The sequence below is a fragment of the Perna viridis genome, chromosome 14 (assembly GCF_037379345.1).
Source record: "Perna viridis isolate PV_CMFRI_1.1 ecotype Kerala chromosome 14, ASM3737934v1, whole genome shotgun sequence".
NCBI lineage: Eukaryota > Metazoa > Mollusca > Bivalvia > Mytilida > Mytilidae > Perna > Perna viridis.
In genome coordinates this window covers 14,055,802-14,073,139 of record NC_142458.1, presented here as the reverse complement: position 1 = coordinate 14,073,139, position 17,338 = coordinate 14,055,802, and the positions used below count along the sequence as shown (strand labels likewise).

Genomic DNA, 17,338 nt, shown 5'->3' with positions numbered 1-17,338 from the left:
TTTATTAAACCCATCAATTTTAAATCCACGAACATCTTAAATACCTTAATGCTTAACTGCAACAAATTTTATTCTGCATGGAACATTCCATTTTGTTCTGCATGGAATATTCCATTTTGTTCTGCATGGAATATTCCAACTGGTTTATTTTTAGTTTGAATTGCTGATGATTTTGCGTCCACATTTTCAGTTATTCGGAAGGTTCCATAATCCCTACCCCTCGTACCAGGTTTGTGTTGCGTAGTTGATGAGTTAATTTAAATCCATATATTGCTTTCTTAATCATCATAGGCTGCTTTATTGCTTTGCATTATATTTTCTACTTTAATGCTGCCAATTAGGAATTCTGTAACATGGTAACGTATATTATTTGTCACGGCAAGTAATTATTGTATTATAGTAACTTATTTCGTGAATCATTTAATTTTTTTCTGTATCATGGTTCAGTAATTTGTGTACTATGGTACACAAATTCTTTTTTGTCGATATTTTGGTACCAGTGATCCTTTTCACAAAAATCGTAAGAGTAAAATTAGTCGTAAGTTATGACGTCACAATACCTTGATTTACTATGACGTCATAACTTACGACTAATTTTACCCTTACGATTTTTTGTGAAAAGGACAACAGGTGCCCTGGTGGTATACGATCTGTATTACCAGATTTATTTTGGACTTGACTTGATTATGGATCGGATTAGTGTTCTATGATTATGTTGTTACCCTTATTAGTTACATTACATTTTTTAAACTCTTTTTCGATATTATTTTCTATACTAAATGTTGTAACATTTTATTATTTTTTTTAATCAAATGAAATGGGTACATCTTTAAATGCAAATAAATTTTCTTTTTTTACACTTATATAGACAGAGTTTGTAAAGTATCGAGGTTCTATAGGTCGCGTTACTGGCAAAATATATTTAGCAACACCGTGTAGCTTGACATTTCTACCGTATTTGCCAGCTTTATTAACCTTGTTTGGTTGATAGAGACTGAATTACCAGTTCATATAAAATTCAGACACTGCCTGTAGTAGAGGCGATTCATGGTGTAGAAAACCCAATGGAACAAACAATGTTTTTTCGATCTTCAGATGCTATATTTTAGGGACCTTATGTCTTTTTTTTTGTATTTATATCTGTACTCATACATTTATCTTCCACTAAAACCAACCAAATTAAAGCAAATCTTGCAAAGTGCTAATTTCATGTACAGTTTATATAAATTTAATCTCAAAAGCGCAACACCCAAAATAAAATACAAGACTGTGGTCCTTTTCAAAAAAAAATCGTAAGAGTAAAACTAGTCGTAAGTTATGACGTCACAATACTTTGATTTACTATGACGTCATAACTTACGACTAATTTTACACTTACGAATTTTTGTGAAAAGTACCACTGGTTATGTGGCCTGTATCTTATTCTGAATAAGAAACAAAAGTACATTTAAAGGGTATTTGATATGTATGAATCACAACATGTCTATTTTTGTGAGGACTGCTACCTAATGTGTGCCAAGTTACCGCTTATATAATTATCTGAATTTATTTTCTACTACTTGCCCTATTTTTTTATTCTATATATTATTTATGCATTATTAACCAAAAGAAAAAAAACCAAATTTTTCATGTTTGCAGTGTTTTCATATTTAATTACTAAGAACAGTGAAACTACAAATAGAATAGTTATATGTAGAATCACTAGGATTTCTGTAGGTTTACTCATTATAAATAGATAGTGCATGAGTGCATTACAATGAAAAATGAATTAACGAGGACCATGCTTATGTACATTTTTATTAACCGAAATTGAGTTTTCTTATAAGTACTTCGAATATGATCAGTTTTTATGCTACTTGATTCTTAAAGTCCCAGTCCTCTGAAGAATCTGTAAAGGAAGAAAAGTTTTTTTTAAGTTTCCAAACAACTAAAAATTTTCAGAATGTTAAATGTTTATACAGAAACCGAAAATACTTGTATCTAAGGTTGGGGAAAATGAAGTTAGTCAAAATGTTTGAGTTGAATGGTGGAAAAATATTGCAGTGCTTCTTCACTGCATACCACTAAACAACCATTCTATTTTATTTCTCACTTTGCAAACCTAAATAGTTATGACGTTCGTGTGATATACTGAAAACATTGACACTACTGTGTCTCTGTATCTCTGTAAGAATCAGACAGAAGGTAAAACATGGCTTGAAAACCCCACCATTTTGAAAGTAATTTGGACTTTTTGCATCATCAGAATTAATGAAGTAGGAGATTTTCCATATTAACTTGGTAAATTCAAATTGGCGGCCATATATCGGCCATCTTGGATTTTACACAAACATATTTTGCAGTTTTTCTTTTCACATAGAGTCATACCCAATTCACTATAAATTATTAGTAAGTGCTGAAATCACTTTTGGACGATTTTATCATTTCTATAATCCCCGAGGAAAGGCAGTAATATCAAACGTCTCGTATGTTCATCTGCTCGTCAGTCCTCCGTTCTTTTATATGTTATTGTTTACTCCTATTAAGGGTTTGCATTTTAAAATTGAGGAAACTTGTAAGAGATATTTTTAAGTTCTCATATGACGGAAGGATCATTATTTTTGCAAACATTACAATACGTTATATTAACGATTTATTTTGCAAATTACCAATTGTGCAAAGGCAATTGAACGAAATCATCCAATAAGCCACTTTGCGAAGTCAAACCAGCTCTATCCAGCTGTCATATGTGGTTCTTAGCGTTAAATGGTTTTGTTATAAAAAGTTAATATAAGATAAAGTATTTTCAGTTCAAAAACATTCAAAATTTTAACCATATCGTTATAGTTAAGTAGTACGTCTTTTATTTTTTATCTCAGAAGGGCAACACCCAAATGAAAAAAAAAAAAAAAAAAAAAAAAACTGGTTACGTGGTTAAGTCAGGAACCTCACGGAAAGTGGCACTCATTTTTAACTGTGTATCCTTTAGTTTAAGCGTCAGTCAAAACACGAGTTTGTATCTGTATTCGTTGTATCTAATAATGAACAAAACATTGTCTTGAAGCAACATATATAATAATTTTTTTTATTATTATTATAACATATTTTCCATTGTCATTTTCTTCTTCTTGATGTGACGCAATATTTGCGTTTATTTTTATTCATCATATTTGTATGCTCATATATTATAATTTTAGGAGTCTTTCTAGTTCAGAGCTTGATGCACTAAAGGATGATTTCGTGAGCGACACTCTGAACAATAAGGAACTCGAATTCCTTAAACATAAATATGGCCCTACGACATCGGACAGTCCTATAAAATACCAAAGAAGTATAAGTGGGACAAACATGAAAGATGAATCAGATATAGAGATTCCAGGAATACATTTAGGGTCAATTGCTGACAGAAAACAAAACATTATGACCACAGTTCACAAGGAACAAGGTCTGAAGATGAAGTTCCCTGACCCTCCACCGAGCTTTTTACTTCCACGTTGTTTGAACACAACACGAACGACTGTATCAACTTCTCAGACTGTAACAAAACATTCAGTTGAGACAAATACAGTTAGGCAGATTCCTAAAAGCATTTCTATAGATACTTGTTTGTTAAAATCTGTAAATCTTTCTCCTCAGGGGAGTAGTCAGTCTGGATCGTCTCAATCGGTTAGATTATCGCCGCAGACTATCACACCACAATCGTCGCTTTCTTTTGATTCTGCTCAGTGTAGTTTCCAACAGGATCTCGCTCCAATACCCGTCACACATATAGTTCCTGTCAAAAACAATTTGTCTGCAAGTGCAGAAATAGTGACTCCAAAAACTGCTAGAAAACAATTTTTTGCAGCTGATATTCCGATTGAATCAAACATCCATAAACCATGGCCGACAAGAAGTCGGAGTCATGAAAGTGTTTCTAAGCGAGAAAGAGAAGTCATCGTACGTGCCGAAACAAATTTGAAAAAAGACGCTTCAGATTCTACATTGGTTTCCGGTGACCAAGTAGACGAATATATAAACTTGTCTGCTGAAATGGATGATCAAATAGAAGAACCACAAACAACAACTAAAGAAACAAAATTAGACAAGAAAAAACAACGAAAAGCTGCTAAACGTTCAGTCAGTTTGGACAGTTCAGCTAAAAACACGATTGCTAAAGCTGGTGTTTCCGTCATGTCTCCTGCAGCTCCGTCAGCGCTCTCCCCGTCTGAATTATTTGCAGCAGTTAAACGTAAATTTAAACCAAATGTGAAAAGGTCATCGTCTGTGTCAGAAAGAGAATTACATTCAGTTAGAACATCGGACTCTAAGTCATCCTCTATCGTATCTAAAGCGGGTTCAACTCAGGAAATGCGGAATACGTTTGAACCTCCTCTCTCAGGATTACCTCCTAAGTCACTATTCATTCCTCCTCCAACGCCTCCAATTTCTGCCATGCAAAGAAAGGCATTGCCAGTGGTATGTAAATACTGTCTATGAATAAGAACATTTTTATTAAATGATACTGACCAATGAAAAACAACAAGAAAAAAAGTCAATATAATCTTTATGATTTATGAATTGAATGCGTTCAGATCTGCAATTTCTTTTGTATTAACAATTGAATATAAATGACAGAAAAAAATATCTATTTGGTTTTGTTTTTAAATATGTACGTATCATTATCATCAAACAATGATTTTATGTAATTGTAGTTTTGAATCTAATATTACTGAAGTATAAATGATTATTGGAGAATACAATATATAATGAAGAAAATACGTCATTAGATTTCCCCAATTTCTAGGCGAATTTCATTTATTCTAAAAATTTATTGAAAGAGTAATCAAGGGATCCAAGGTTGCCCATGGGCAAAGGCTAGACATGGAAAACACACACAGACAAAGTCCAGTTTTTATAGTTATTACATCCATCAAAGATCTTAAATTGAATTAAATTCAGTATGATTTATAAAACTCCTCTTCCTTTTGTTTTATTGACATTTTTCTTGTCAAGATGATATTTACAGTTTTACTACGATGTCTAATTGAAATAACGCCTTGTTTTCTTTTTGACAGATACCAGGCGACAGTGCTGTTTGCAGAAGGTCACGTGATGACAAAAAGAATAAGACAAAAAAGAAACAAAGATCGAAATCGGCAGAAAGGGCGCGAACAGGTCCATCCTTCTTAGAACAACCAATAGTGAAACAAGATATAATACCCCCGTCACAGCTGCTTGGATTTGAGACTTCTGTATAGCACCGATACACGTTATGTTTTTGTTTTTTTTTCACACTGTTATAGTTTATATACTAGTATGTAATTTGTGGTATAGTGATTGATTGCTTGTACAATGGGAAAAAGACATACTGGAAATTGTTCCAGTAGATTCTTGATGCTCAAGTAGTTCTCTTGAAAATGTTTTTAATTAATATTACCTTTATAATGGAGGTTCGTTCAAAATCAGGAAAATTTCTCTAAAATATCAATTTTGTAAAACTTTTAATATATGAAAATTAATCAGTTAATAAAAGATGAAACCAGATAATAGTTTTGTCACACTGATTCGATTGTCTAAACAAGTTAATTTTTATAACTAATGTTTTACAAACTATTTAGAATGAAAGAAATAAATTTTTTTTTTCAAACACACTTCAAATAGATAGTTATTTTATACTGTAAGAACAATGCCTTCTGTCTAATTTTCAGTATAAAATGTTGCAAGTATTAATTACATTAGCAAAGTTTTGACATTTTAAACCATATTTCTATAGATTTACTGATCACAGTTATTTTATTATACCGTAATGGCGTACTTAACTATCGGTCTTTTAAAGAATCAGGCAGTTACTGAAACATGATATGGAAGAACCCATTATTTCGATAGTGTATTTTTACTATTTGAACCATCAGAACTATGGAAATAACATTTAAGGGCAGATAACTCTGTTAAAAAACCTTATTTTTCTAGCATTCTATTGAAAAATGTTGGAGCAAATCAAGTGACACAGAGATCAAATATGGACTTTTCAAATAGAGAAAGCATCCTTGAGTGATATCATATGGTCAGATATGAGGGGTTTTGACATTCGTGTTTCTGATTTTTCTCATTTTGCCTGATTCTTATAAACATTTACACTCAACTGTTCATTGTAATATTTGAAGATGTTCTGTTTATTTATTAATGAAGTTCTCTTGTTGAAGTGTTATTTTTGTTATTTTTGTTGTTTTTTTTTTACTTTGTCTTTCACTGTGTAACCGTCTTGTTTTACCCGTCGTGTTTTCATGTATTTTTATAAATTTTAATTTTGTATTTTCAATGACAATGAGTCGGTAGGGGAGTTATTATAATATAATTTAGTAAATGTCCGTATTTGACATTGTTTACTTTATTTTTCCCCAAGAAATATAACTATCTATATTAGAACATTTTGTGTCAATAAAACCTTGTAACATGTGGTACAGTTTCCTTATAAAACGTAATATATGTTATCGTGATTTCTAAAACTGTTTTTTTCGGTTTTATTTTGCTTTTTAATATGGGATTAAGAGCATTGGAAAATTATCTTTTATTTGTTTTGCGTTTATTCACATTAAACAAATGAAATGCTGTTCTTACGAGTTTGCAATAAATATGTAATTTGAAATGGGTATACGTTGCTCACGACTATTAAAAAGCATTCTATCAAAACAAAATTTGGCTGACTCTATCTCTGTTGTTATTCCAGGTCTGCTTGATGGTAAATCGTCTTTTTCCTTCCACTTTGTCAAAGAAAATAAATTTTGCTAGGACAACAAAATCTTGCTGTGCAGGATTTTGGTTTATTTAGAATTACAAAAAAGAAACATTTTTTTCTTAAAATAATATAAAAATATTAGTACAAAAAAAACGAAATCATAAAGTATATTTAAACAAATCTCTTATTACGAATTTCGCTTATTTCGTGATAAGTTAATAAGAGATGTTATAAAAATAGTATCATTACTTTTAATATATATTCTAATTGAATAATCAATATTTGAACAGTTTTAAACGAAGAGTATACTATGTTTCAGAGAGACTGTAGACATTTTTTATATACAGGAAATTAAAGAAGTTGTATATTAAGGCATATTTTATATTTTAACTTTTCAAGCTTAAATTGATAAAATAAAACCCTCAATCATCCTCGTTTGTTAGTATTTCATGCATGTATGCTGTTAAGTGTCCGCCGACAAGATATAAACTAGCAAGCTTCGAAACAGCGTCTGACGTTGGAAATTCACTCTAGGCGCTCTGAAAATGCAAGTATCTTGCAAGTCGGGAAAACAGAATGATTTTATGAGACGTAATCCGATTGTCAAACAGTGCTTGATTTAAATTATGTCAGAGAATGTCGAAAGGTTTGTCTGCAGCGGTTAATAAGAGAGGAAACAAACGACTGCCCCTGGGTTGGGGTTGATAAACTTGAGTTTTTACGTCATTGTGAACAAAATACAGTCTCGACCATCATAAATCATGCAAACAGAAAACAATGAACACACAATAGATAGTACTTTTAGTTATATGGCAGCAAAAATGAGACAGTACGGAGCGTCGTCGATGGTGACCTTAGGTACACGAAAATATATCTCTTTAAATTTGAAAATTGAAAATACTGGAAAATAAAAGATTGGATTGATTTTTTTATTTCATACAAAGTTTTAAAAATAAGGGTAATAACTTCAGTAAAATTGTTGATCTCTTTAGGATTGTAAAACAACGTGTCATACCCCAAAGGAAGACTGTGATGTTTGTAGAGGTTGTGACTTGAACTATTAATGAATTAGGGTAAAATTTTATCATGTGCCAAACGTTTAACTGCAATACAAATTTTGGGATTTATCAAGCCCTACACGTTTTTACTGATGAGAGTTTTGACCTCTGTGGTTATATTGAACTGCTCCGGATCCTTGCAGGGTATTTTATAGCTTCTAGGAAGACACTTAAATCTTTGCATTTGCGAGTTCCGGCATAAGATATATCAAATTATTGATCAGTCGCCTTCAAATTGACTTCATTATATTGCTGGATATAAGTGTTGATATGTGGATGCGTTAAACAACGTGACAATGGCGGACATTTCACAAGTTGGGCAAAATAAATTCATGAAAGCCTCTGGAATCAATTAAAATTTTTTTCCAATTAATGTACATTGTAAGTCCATGTTTAGCAAGCAATTTATGAGTTGCAGTTATAGACAGACCAATTAACCGGTTATAGTTTACAGTAAGAAATATTGTAATGTTGAATAAAATAAACAACAGCATAAGAATCTGGTTTCAAACTTGAATTTATTTATTCAAAATTTAGATGTTGGCATACATCTCGCATATTATGTACTTTCGTCTTATAGATGAATTGCAACTCCCATTGTGACCGTACCAATCATACGAACTCCTTCTGTGTAAATCTGTACAGAAGTCATTATTATTCGGTTCATTAAAACCCCAAAAGTGTTCAGTTATGTTGTCACCGTTGATAAATTTCCAAATTCCGTCAGTTTTCACTACACCTAGCCAGATATAAAGTCTGTCACCTTGGCAAACATCCAATAAACCTTCTAAAGATAAAACATAATTATTTTGAAAATTATATCTTTTATGCCAAATAAGTGAAATTTCTTTCTTTAATACGGACGGAGCTTTAGCGACACCTTAACTTGTAGAGTTTAAGACCAGAACTGTGAATGGCAGAAAAATATTCTGGAGGGAGTGACGTAATTTTTCGACACGGAATTAGACGATGATAGGCATAGCCAAAAATCATATTCTCTAAGAACATTCGATTAGAATTTAATCTTTTTCATGCCTTTTTTCTTCTTTTGCAGATCTGTAGAATTTAATTCGAAATTCGCGTCAGCGATCACTATAAAAACATTTTAATTCGGAAAATTATCTTAATGACAATTTCAGCACTTGGTAAAGTCTAAAAGATCCCGGATGTTTGTAGGTTTTTCCATGCAATTTGATTCATTTGATCATCAGAAGAGTATTAACTTGGTGGGAAGACGCACCAGTGAGTGTTAGCTTGGTGGGAAGACGCACCAGTGATTATTAACTTGGTGACAAGACGCACCAGTGAGTATTAACTTGGTGGGAAGACGCACCAGTTACCCATAAAAACAGAATTTGTAATAACATTGGAAAAATTTAAGAGGCTGTTCATGTAAAAATCAGGCAGATGCTATGGTACGGGTGGCACGGGGTAAACTTCGTCAAACTGACTGTTTTGTTCCAATGAAATGTAAATTTCATATGTATGTCAAATACATTCTAAACATTCTAAGCATTTCTAAGTTCCCTATATAGCTAACAAAAGAAACCAAAATTTTGCTCAAATTAAAGAGTTGTCTCATTTTTTTCAATGAATTTCAATGCTTTCTTGGTAATTTATATCTCTTTAATTTTTGAAGTTGAATGTAATTAAAAATCAACATTCCGTTTTGAGAAAATAGTGAAAATTTGATGAAAGGGGGACACGGTATGAGTCATCATGAGTAAGCTAGAAACTAAAAATCTAATCATTCCTTCCGATGGGGGCTGAGAAATCTACAAAGGCGAAAGAAAAAAAATAAAAAAAACACAGAAAGCTGGGAAGGGGAGACATTGTACGAATCATCATGCTTATGTCATATAGAAAATATATAATCATTCACTCGAGAAGAAGCCATGCAATGTGTGACGGAATTATTTGTTATAGATGAAATGACAACTCCATTACTATATAGCCACACTTTTCAAGCAGGGGATATATAAAGCTTCATCTCTGTAATTTAAAGGCACTTTAATTAGTGGGGATAAATGGTATAATGCTAAGAATGAAAAAAGTGGATTATGTTTTTCAATGAAAGGTTACTCCTTCAAACACATGTACAGCATATCGAAATTTAAAGTATTCATATGACTGGTACTTTTGCATTCATTGGACATTTACATTTTGTAGGGAATTTGAATTCGTCGCTTGTTAAATTGACATTAATTTGTATCCCATCAACAAAAGTCCCTCAATGGAATTCCCATATGATATCAAGCGAGATGTTTTACTCACAGTTTTAATCTATGTTTGATGTTCAATAATTATATATACATATATGAATAGAAAAAGTTGTTACCATTATAGCTAAGGGTATCAAGCACACAGCGGATTAAGTCTTGCTCTTCTCTTGAATTTATCATCACAATGGTACCGTTTAAATCTTGGCAAAATTGCTGAAATTTAATCGTTCTTTGGTAAGTCTTAGGGTCAACATTTTACTTCATCATTTTACCGGTGTATTTCCATTTGTAATGTTCTGTAATATATGTTTGGGTACGATATTTCAACGTCAAAAATCGTTTTCACGTATTAGATTAGTTTCTTTTGCGTTATGAACCTCACAATGCAATAACATTTCTCTGAATGGTTATATACCATCATTTGGTATGTACAAATTTATTATCATTTGATTCTGAAATATAGTGTATCATTATAATTTGAGGTAGGAACAGCCTACAACCGAGCAACGCTCTGATACATTTGTTTTTACATTTTTTCAGTCATTGAAAAAAGGACGACAGATAAACGGGGCGAGATGTGATAAGTAAACGATTGTCCATTAAAGGAAAAAAAACTATTGAGCATACTGGATCAAGATATTGTAAACAATATTTGAAAAAAAATTTTTGTTGAAGAACCGCAGATTTTAGTTTTAAATCAGTATAAAGGCTACATCCACCTTGCTTTCTCTTCCCTGGCCCATGTCTGTTGGCCTATACGATACCTATTTCCAATTTCAATTCAATGAATACAGCAAAAATAAACTGTGGAATCCACAGGTACCTGGCCATGATGCATAATCGTTACTATTAGGAAAACTTGGTATGATGTGGAAGATCCAATAATCTAAATTTCTCATTTGAAAGTGGCATTAAATGGTTATTCATATAATATTCATTGTTGATTACGCCTGGTGGTTACTATTTACTATGAACTGTAGTTAGTATAATGGAAGATACCCTACCTTAGATTCATCATATGAAAGCTGAAAACCACTGACGAAGTATTTAGAAGAACCATATGAGAAGCTGAAATTACCAGGGAAGCAAAAAGGGACACCTGCAAAATACAAAGATTGCTTATAAGGATGTAGACCCGGGGTAAGTGATACAACTGTTACAAATCATTGGAAAGTTTGTATTCAGAATTTTACATCAATCTCATGTAAGCATCAAATTAACTTGGACTGATTTTATTCTGTTTCAAACGAAAGCTTCATATGCTTTTGTGAAATTGAATTTGATACAAACATATCACTGATTTGAAGAATTATGTCCCTTACCCTAGGTCTACCTCCTTAAACGCTTGTTGGAGGTAAATACTTTATTTCTTATCAAAGGATACCATTCACTCTATATGAGTTTCGCGCACTTGAAGAAAGAAAATGAAATTGACAAAACATACCGTCATATTCATGTCATAATGGTAATATACTTTAAAAGCAAGACAGTATCGAAGCGAAAACGTTCGAGTATGAAATTTCTTTGGTTGATATCTAAATTTAGGAATAGTTCTTTGAAATTATGAATTAAACAACAGTGAACACGGTAACCAAATCTAAAAATAGTACAAAACCTTTCAAATTAGTTGTTCAAAAGTTTTGTACTTTTTATCGAGGAGTTGACTGTACAAGCACTGAACACGACAATCTCTCAACATTCTTAAATGTGGCATCATTCAGTAGGAAGAAGTGTTCTGGCAAGTGATATTACAGATAGACAGTCAGACACAAAGTTATTCAACGAGCGACAATGACAATCCCTATAACATCACCTAATCTACACTATTTTTGTATCATTTATATTTCCTTGTCCAAGTTTTATAACTTACAGAAAGGATTTGGGTCACTTCATTTCAGATTTGTCCAAGTTTTATGACCTTCAGGTAGGGGTTAAGTCACTACAATATCAGATTTGTCCAAATTCTATAACTTACAGATTGCAAATTCAAATTTGTCCAAGTATTATAACTTACAAATTGAATTTGGGCCACTCCATTTTAGATCATATTTACAAACTGTGTTTTTCACGCCACAAAGATTATGATTCTTATCACAGGAGAAAGTTGCACTTTGTCCAACTGACATTCCTTCGTAGGTAGCGTTTCCATTCATGAAGTTTGCAATTTCTGGACATTTATCTAAAAAAAATAATGACTCATTTATATAAAACTCTTCGGCATTTATAGGAAACATAAACTGTTTGAAGAAACTTTATTATCTAAAATTGTCTTTTTGATATCATATGGAGCCGACGTATCAGGCGAATAAAAAAGATTACACATGAAACCTGACGATAAGCGAAACAAAACAAAGTCATGGTATATTCGTGAAGGAAAAAAAAAATTAAATCAGATCGGCCTTACCTCTGTTACAAATATCTTTATTTTTCTCTTGTTGATATCTATATCTACTGCACGCTGGTGGTTTATATCGTCTTATCCATGTCCTTGGTTTATTAACTGGTACTTCGTGTTGTCTTTTCCATGTCCATGGTTTATAAACTGGTACTTCGTGTCGTCTTATCCATGTCCTGGATCTATATGCTGGTCCTATTCAATTGGTCAGTAATTTTCTATTTTTATTTAAGTATGCTTCACTATTATTTGGTTGGTACTTATTTTATCATCCTGTTGTTTGAGTGGTATTTTTGAAGTCATCGGGGGAAATATGTGGCTATCATACATATTAAGTCAAAAATGTATCACAGTCTCCATGCAGACTTTGATACATGCTTGGAAAGCCTACATGTTTTTATTTTTGATGTTTTATTTAAATGCTTAGGAAAACAGAAAATAACATGTAGCTTTTCATAGAACTCTTGTTCGTAAGATATAAAGATATGTAGAATGCACTGTAGAATTTAAAATTAAGATAACTCTGTAAATGAAAATAAAATACAATTGATTTTCAATGTGAATTATCTCCTAAGAGCAGACAGATTGGAATGAATAATTATGCATTTCATCACAAAGACATATAAAGCAACTTCATAACAAAAATAAAAATGCATAGCCTTTTTCGGGATGTATTACATTTTTCAGAATTTTCATTATTCTTACATAGACTTCTACTTTACTTGTTACCTGAAAAAGTGTTTTGGTCGTTTATAAGTAATTTGAACTATCTGAACAATCTATAATTTGTACTTATTTTGACAATCCTTTTATTTTGGCAATTTGTCTAATTTGGCTAATTTTAATGGACCTTTTGGAATTGACAGGTGTTATTAGAATTATCATGAGTTGGCATGTGCCGTTCAAAAAGTACTAGGACTTATGTTAGTCTGGTTAATTAAGTATAGTCTAATTTTTTTTTTAGATTCAAAATGTTGAAGGAGTACCACATATGATAAATCTGTCGTCAACAACTGACAATCCTTCTAGAAGAAGGTAACGCATAGGTTCAACTTCAACCCTGGTAAACTATCAAATACAAACAGGAAAACTGATTTGTTCAACGTGTCATAGTTTTCCTTTCCTCTTTCGTCTACTCCGGACTTGACTTTTTATAAGCAACTCGGCGGGTGTCGCTTACCCTACCGGTATACCTGGTCCATGCTACCAGTTTTGAGTGGAGTACGAGTTGCTCATTTGCTTTTGTTACTTTGTATGTATTATTTTATTACTTTATGGTCTTTGTTGTGTGTGTCTGGTCTTTGTCCCTGGATTACATTCTTTTGATTTCTGTTAGAATCTGGATTCCCATGATTACTCTTGAATATAAATTTAGAACATTTTTCTGATGTTTTCACTATGATGAGTACGTACTGGTTCGTTAGGTATAATACATTAATTCGAGTTCAATATCATATATTCGCATTATGTTTAACAATAACTAAAGAAATGACAGTTACAATGTATCTTAACAAGCAATACTTTCACATGTACCCAAGCACGATACAAGTGTTATAATAAATTATAGCAAAATTAACATATTTACCATAATTTCTGGCTCCAATGCCAACGGCAAGCACTAACAGTGTAAATTTCCACATCGTTTGTCCTTGTGATCTACCTGGCAAACACTCTGATTCTTATACATTTTGAACTGAGAAATATGTAAAAACATGTCCAAAAAGATGTTTGTTTTGAGTACATCTGTTGAAAAAAAAAAACATTTATGCAGTAAACACATATGTTGCATCATAACATAGTGTACAGTTTCGATTAAAACATAAATAGCATAACAATCTTAAAATTTCTAGTAAACCAGTAAAAGGGTAAATTCCATCAATTCTACGTGTCATATTAAAATCTTTAACAATGGATAGAAAATCTAAGGCATTTCGGGTTCTAGCAATGTAAGAATGTTAATTTCTGAAAAGTTTGCAAACCCTTTCAACCTGTGTACATGTAACTCAAGTAACATAAGATAAAACCATGCAAAGCAACTGTGTGACATCACATCGTTATTCAAGATCATTCAATTTTCCGTCAGAGCCGGAAATAATTCAATCACTTTCTACACATTACGCGTATTAAGTAAGTAGCGTTAGTCAGGGTTTACAGACGATGTCGGTCGAATATTTGTATCTCAATGCCAATATATGTTGAATATTGGTATCATAAGGGCAATATTTATTAATATTTGTTGAAAATTGGAATCTTCAGGCCAATATTTGTTGAATATTGGTACCCTTAGGGCATTATTTGTTGAACATATATACCCTAATGGCAACACTTAATTATTAAATATTGGTACCCCAAATGCAATATTTGTTGAATATTTGTACCCTTAAGGTAACATTTGTTGCAAATTGGGATGTAAGGTCAATACTTATTGAAAGTTGGTAGTCATCCCAAGAGCATATCGAAAGTTACCGTACCCAACTATTTATTGACTATATCTCACTGTCCTGTCCGAATTTTACGTTTTTCTGAAATCATTAAGAGGTTAAACCTTCACCTTAAGACTGGATAAAGTTTTGAAAGATTTGATATTGTTTTAAAAAAGAAGAGATTGAGTTTGAATTCTGCACCGGAATCCCTGTACCAGCAAAGAATGGATGTGATCTTATCCAAAATGGGAAAAACAAAGTCTCATAAACAGAGTCTGATGCGATTTTAACTTTTCGTCAATACAATTTTTTTTTATGATATAATGATGTTCTAATGTCAAACAAGCATTCAATTAGAACAGATAACAAAAATACAGAACTTTGATTTTTGAGTACAGGCATTTTGGGTTACACATTTTAGACCTTTTGAAAACAGAAAATCGAATAAAATCATTTTTTTAATAAAGATTTTAAAATCATTAATCATAGCCAAACCATAATGTTTGTAAATGTGTACAAACTTTCAACTGGAAATAGCAAGTAATAATGAAGATATTGGCAAAATAGTATTTGGGTACCGGGAAAAGTTGGTACAGGTACGGATTACACATTTTAGACCATACCTGGTTCCCAGAATTGCAAATTAAATTCTTTTTATCCATGGAATTTTTAAATAAACATTAAGTAATTAGGCATTATGTGAATCAGATTTTAATTATATTTTTATATGAAAAAAGAGGTTTACAAATAAATATCATTACAAATTTATTTTTTTAAGAAAAAGATATACAAAATGAATTATTTTATCTAAATGAAACATTTTACAGAACCAAAATTGAATATAAAATAACAAAGTTATAAAGTTTTGAGAATTGGGATTCTAATCACGAAATTGAGTTGTTTATTTGCCAAATTGACACTTAATGATATGCAAATAAGTGAATATGACATCATTAATGAGATAGGCGAACTCTCTTATGATCTGATCCGTGATCGTTCATAATATACACTGTAACCTTCTAGAGTAGATATCACAAAAATAATGTGTATCGACACTTTTGACTTTTGTGTCAGGCTTTTCATCTAAAACAAAGAATGCCATCTATTATTTGTATTCATTCAATTGTTGTATACATACCTGCTGGCATGTTAGATATCCTGAAATCGATGAAATTTACCAGTCAAAATTATAACATGGGCGCAGACATTTGTAAACAATTTGCTATGGAAATTAAATCTTGCGAGATTTGATCACGCACCTGTATATGGTTTCGTAATTATTTTTTTTTATTTTGCATTTGGAATAATCACATCTTAGTTTAAATTTAAATAATCATTTTTTTAGTCTAATGACGGAAAAGTAAAGTAAAAAAGAACTTTTTGATACAAAATAAGAATACGTAAACACGGTGACATTGATTCTGTCATTGGCTGGCTGCAGCAGAGCGCACAAAATCGACGATGTTTCGTCCTGCGCGAGCCATTCGAGTACTGTTGAGGCTTCAAAGAAAAAATAACAACAACATTAGAGCACTAGCTTCCAAATCATGCTTCTACAGTGGAAGGTACTCGAGTAGAAAAAATAACAATCACCAGACAAGAACTTCATTTTACTAAAATAAAAAAGAAATATTAGCATAGATTTATTTTAAAGGCATTTTTGGATGTAGGATTGCACAATGCTCACATACATTTATTTTTATCAATGGCATGCACAAATGTGAATATGTACCAACTGAATCATGTTCAGTTATGGTTGGATTACCTACTGTTTTTAGGAAGGATCTGGGTATTTTACTGTACTCTATCTTCATTAGTAATATGTGTACATGTATACACTCCTTGAGATGATCACGTTTCCCATTCAGGAGTTTATGCATCGTTTAACGTGCGTTTACACATCGTATTGTAAGCGCACGATAGAAGCGTTCGTTTAAATGCACACTAGGAGCGTACGTTTAAACGTACCTTAGAAGTGTTCATTTAAACGCATGATTCGAGCGTTCGTTTATTTTTGTACTTTGATTATTTCATTGATTTAACTGTTATTTTATATTTTTTGCTATTTGTCCTTACCTCTCTCTTGCAATTGAATGGTTTAACCACAGTTCACCTCTAACACCCCTTTATCATCATGTTAAGTTCGTTCTTTAATAAATTGATTCTTTGTCTTTTTGTAGACAACCACACCATAAAAATTCAAGACAACTTTTAGAGGTACACAAATTTGTCCTGAATAACAGATTTTATAGTACAGGTATTAAGTGTTTCTGAAATTTGGTTTCACATAAATCTTATTCTAGTTGCAGGAAAACTTACAAATGGAATGCTCTATCATTAATTTTTAAAGGGAGATAATTCTTATTTGTCAACTAATGTACATGTAGTTCCTAATGCATTATTTTTAATACCCCGACAGGGAATCGAACCCTGATCTACTGTCAAAACAGTTGTAATTGCCATTATACTACCAGGGTTATACAAATCTTTATTTTAACTTCTGATCTACATACATGTATTATTAAATTTGAAACTGGTTTATA

At 31.9% G+C, this 17,338-nt stretch overlaps 2 protein-coding genes across 7 annotated transcripts in view; one reads left to right on the top strand and one right to left on the bottom strand.

Annotated features, from left to right (window-relative positions):
* LOC148598313 (uncharacterized) overlaps positions 1-7,131 on the top strand; it is a 102,645-nt gene extending 95,514 nt beyond the window's left edge. For 3 of the 6 annotated variants that reach the window (XM_088561202.1, XM_088561198.1, XM_088561197.1), the window contains 3 exons: positions 191-229; positions 3,177-4,437; positions 5,037-7,131. In XM_088561202.1, coding sequence (XP_088417328.1) covers positions 191-229; positions 3,177-4,437; positions 5,037-5,219 — 1,483 coding nt within the window. In that variant the 3' untranslated portion in view covers positions 5,220-7,131. The remainder of the gene's footprint in view (positions 1-190; positions 230-3,176; positions 4,438-5,036) is intronic. The other 3 variants (XM_088561203.1, XM_088561201.1, XM_088561200.1) reach the window with 1 other exon arrangement.
* Positions 7,132-8,254: 1,123 nt separating this feature from the next.
* LOC148598312 (uncharacterized) lies at positions 8,255-14,070 on the bottom strand. The gene is made up of 6 exons (XM_088561784.1): positions 13,958-14,070; positions 12,382-12,567; positions 11,992-12,156; positions 10,982-11,076; positions 10,094-10,190; positions 8,255-8,542 (listed from the first exon to the last, which is right to left on the bottom strand). The coding sequence occupies exons 1-6, from the start codon at positions 14,010-14,012 to the stop codon at positions 8,289-8,291; spliced, it is 852 nt and encodes a 283-aa protein (XP_088417910.1). The 5' UTR covers positions 14,013-14,070; the 3' UTR covers positions 8,255-8,288.
* Between the last annotated feature and the right edge of the window lie 3,268 nt (positions 14,071-17,338).

Bases quoted from the DNA above. Each gene is read 5' to 3' on its own strand.
- LOC148598312 (XM_088561784.1), bottom strand. From the start codon at position 14,012: ATGTGGAAATTTACACTGTTAGTGCTTGCCGTTGGCATTGGAGCCAGA. The intron at 12,157-12,381 runs GTAAGGCCGATC...TATTTTTTTTAG, and splicing joins TAAAGATATTTGTAACAGAG to ATAAATGTCCAGAAATTGCA. The intron at 8,543-10,093 runs GTAACAACTTTT...TTTTATCTTTAG, and splicing joins TGATACCCTTAGCTATAATG to AAGGTTTATTGGATGTTTGC.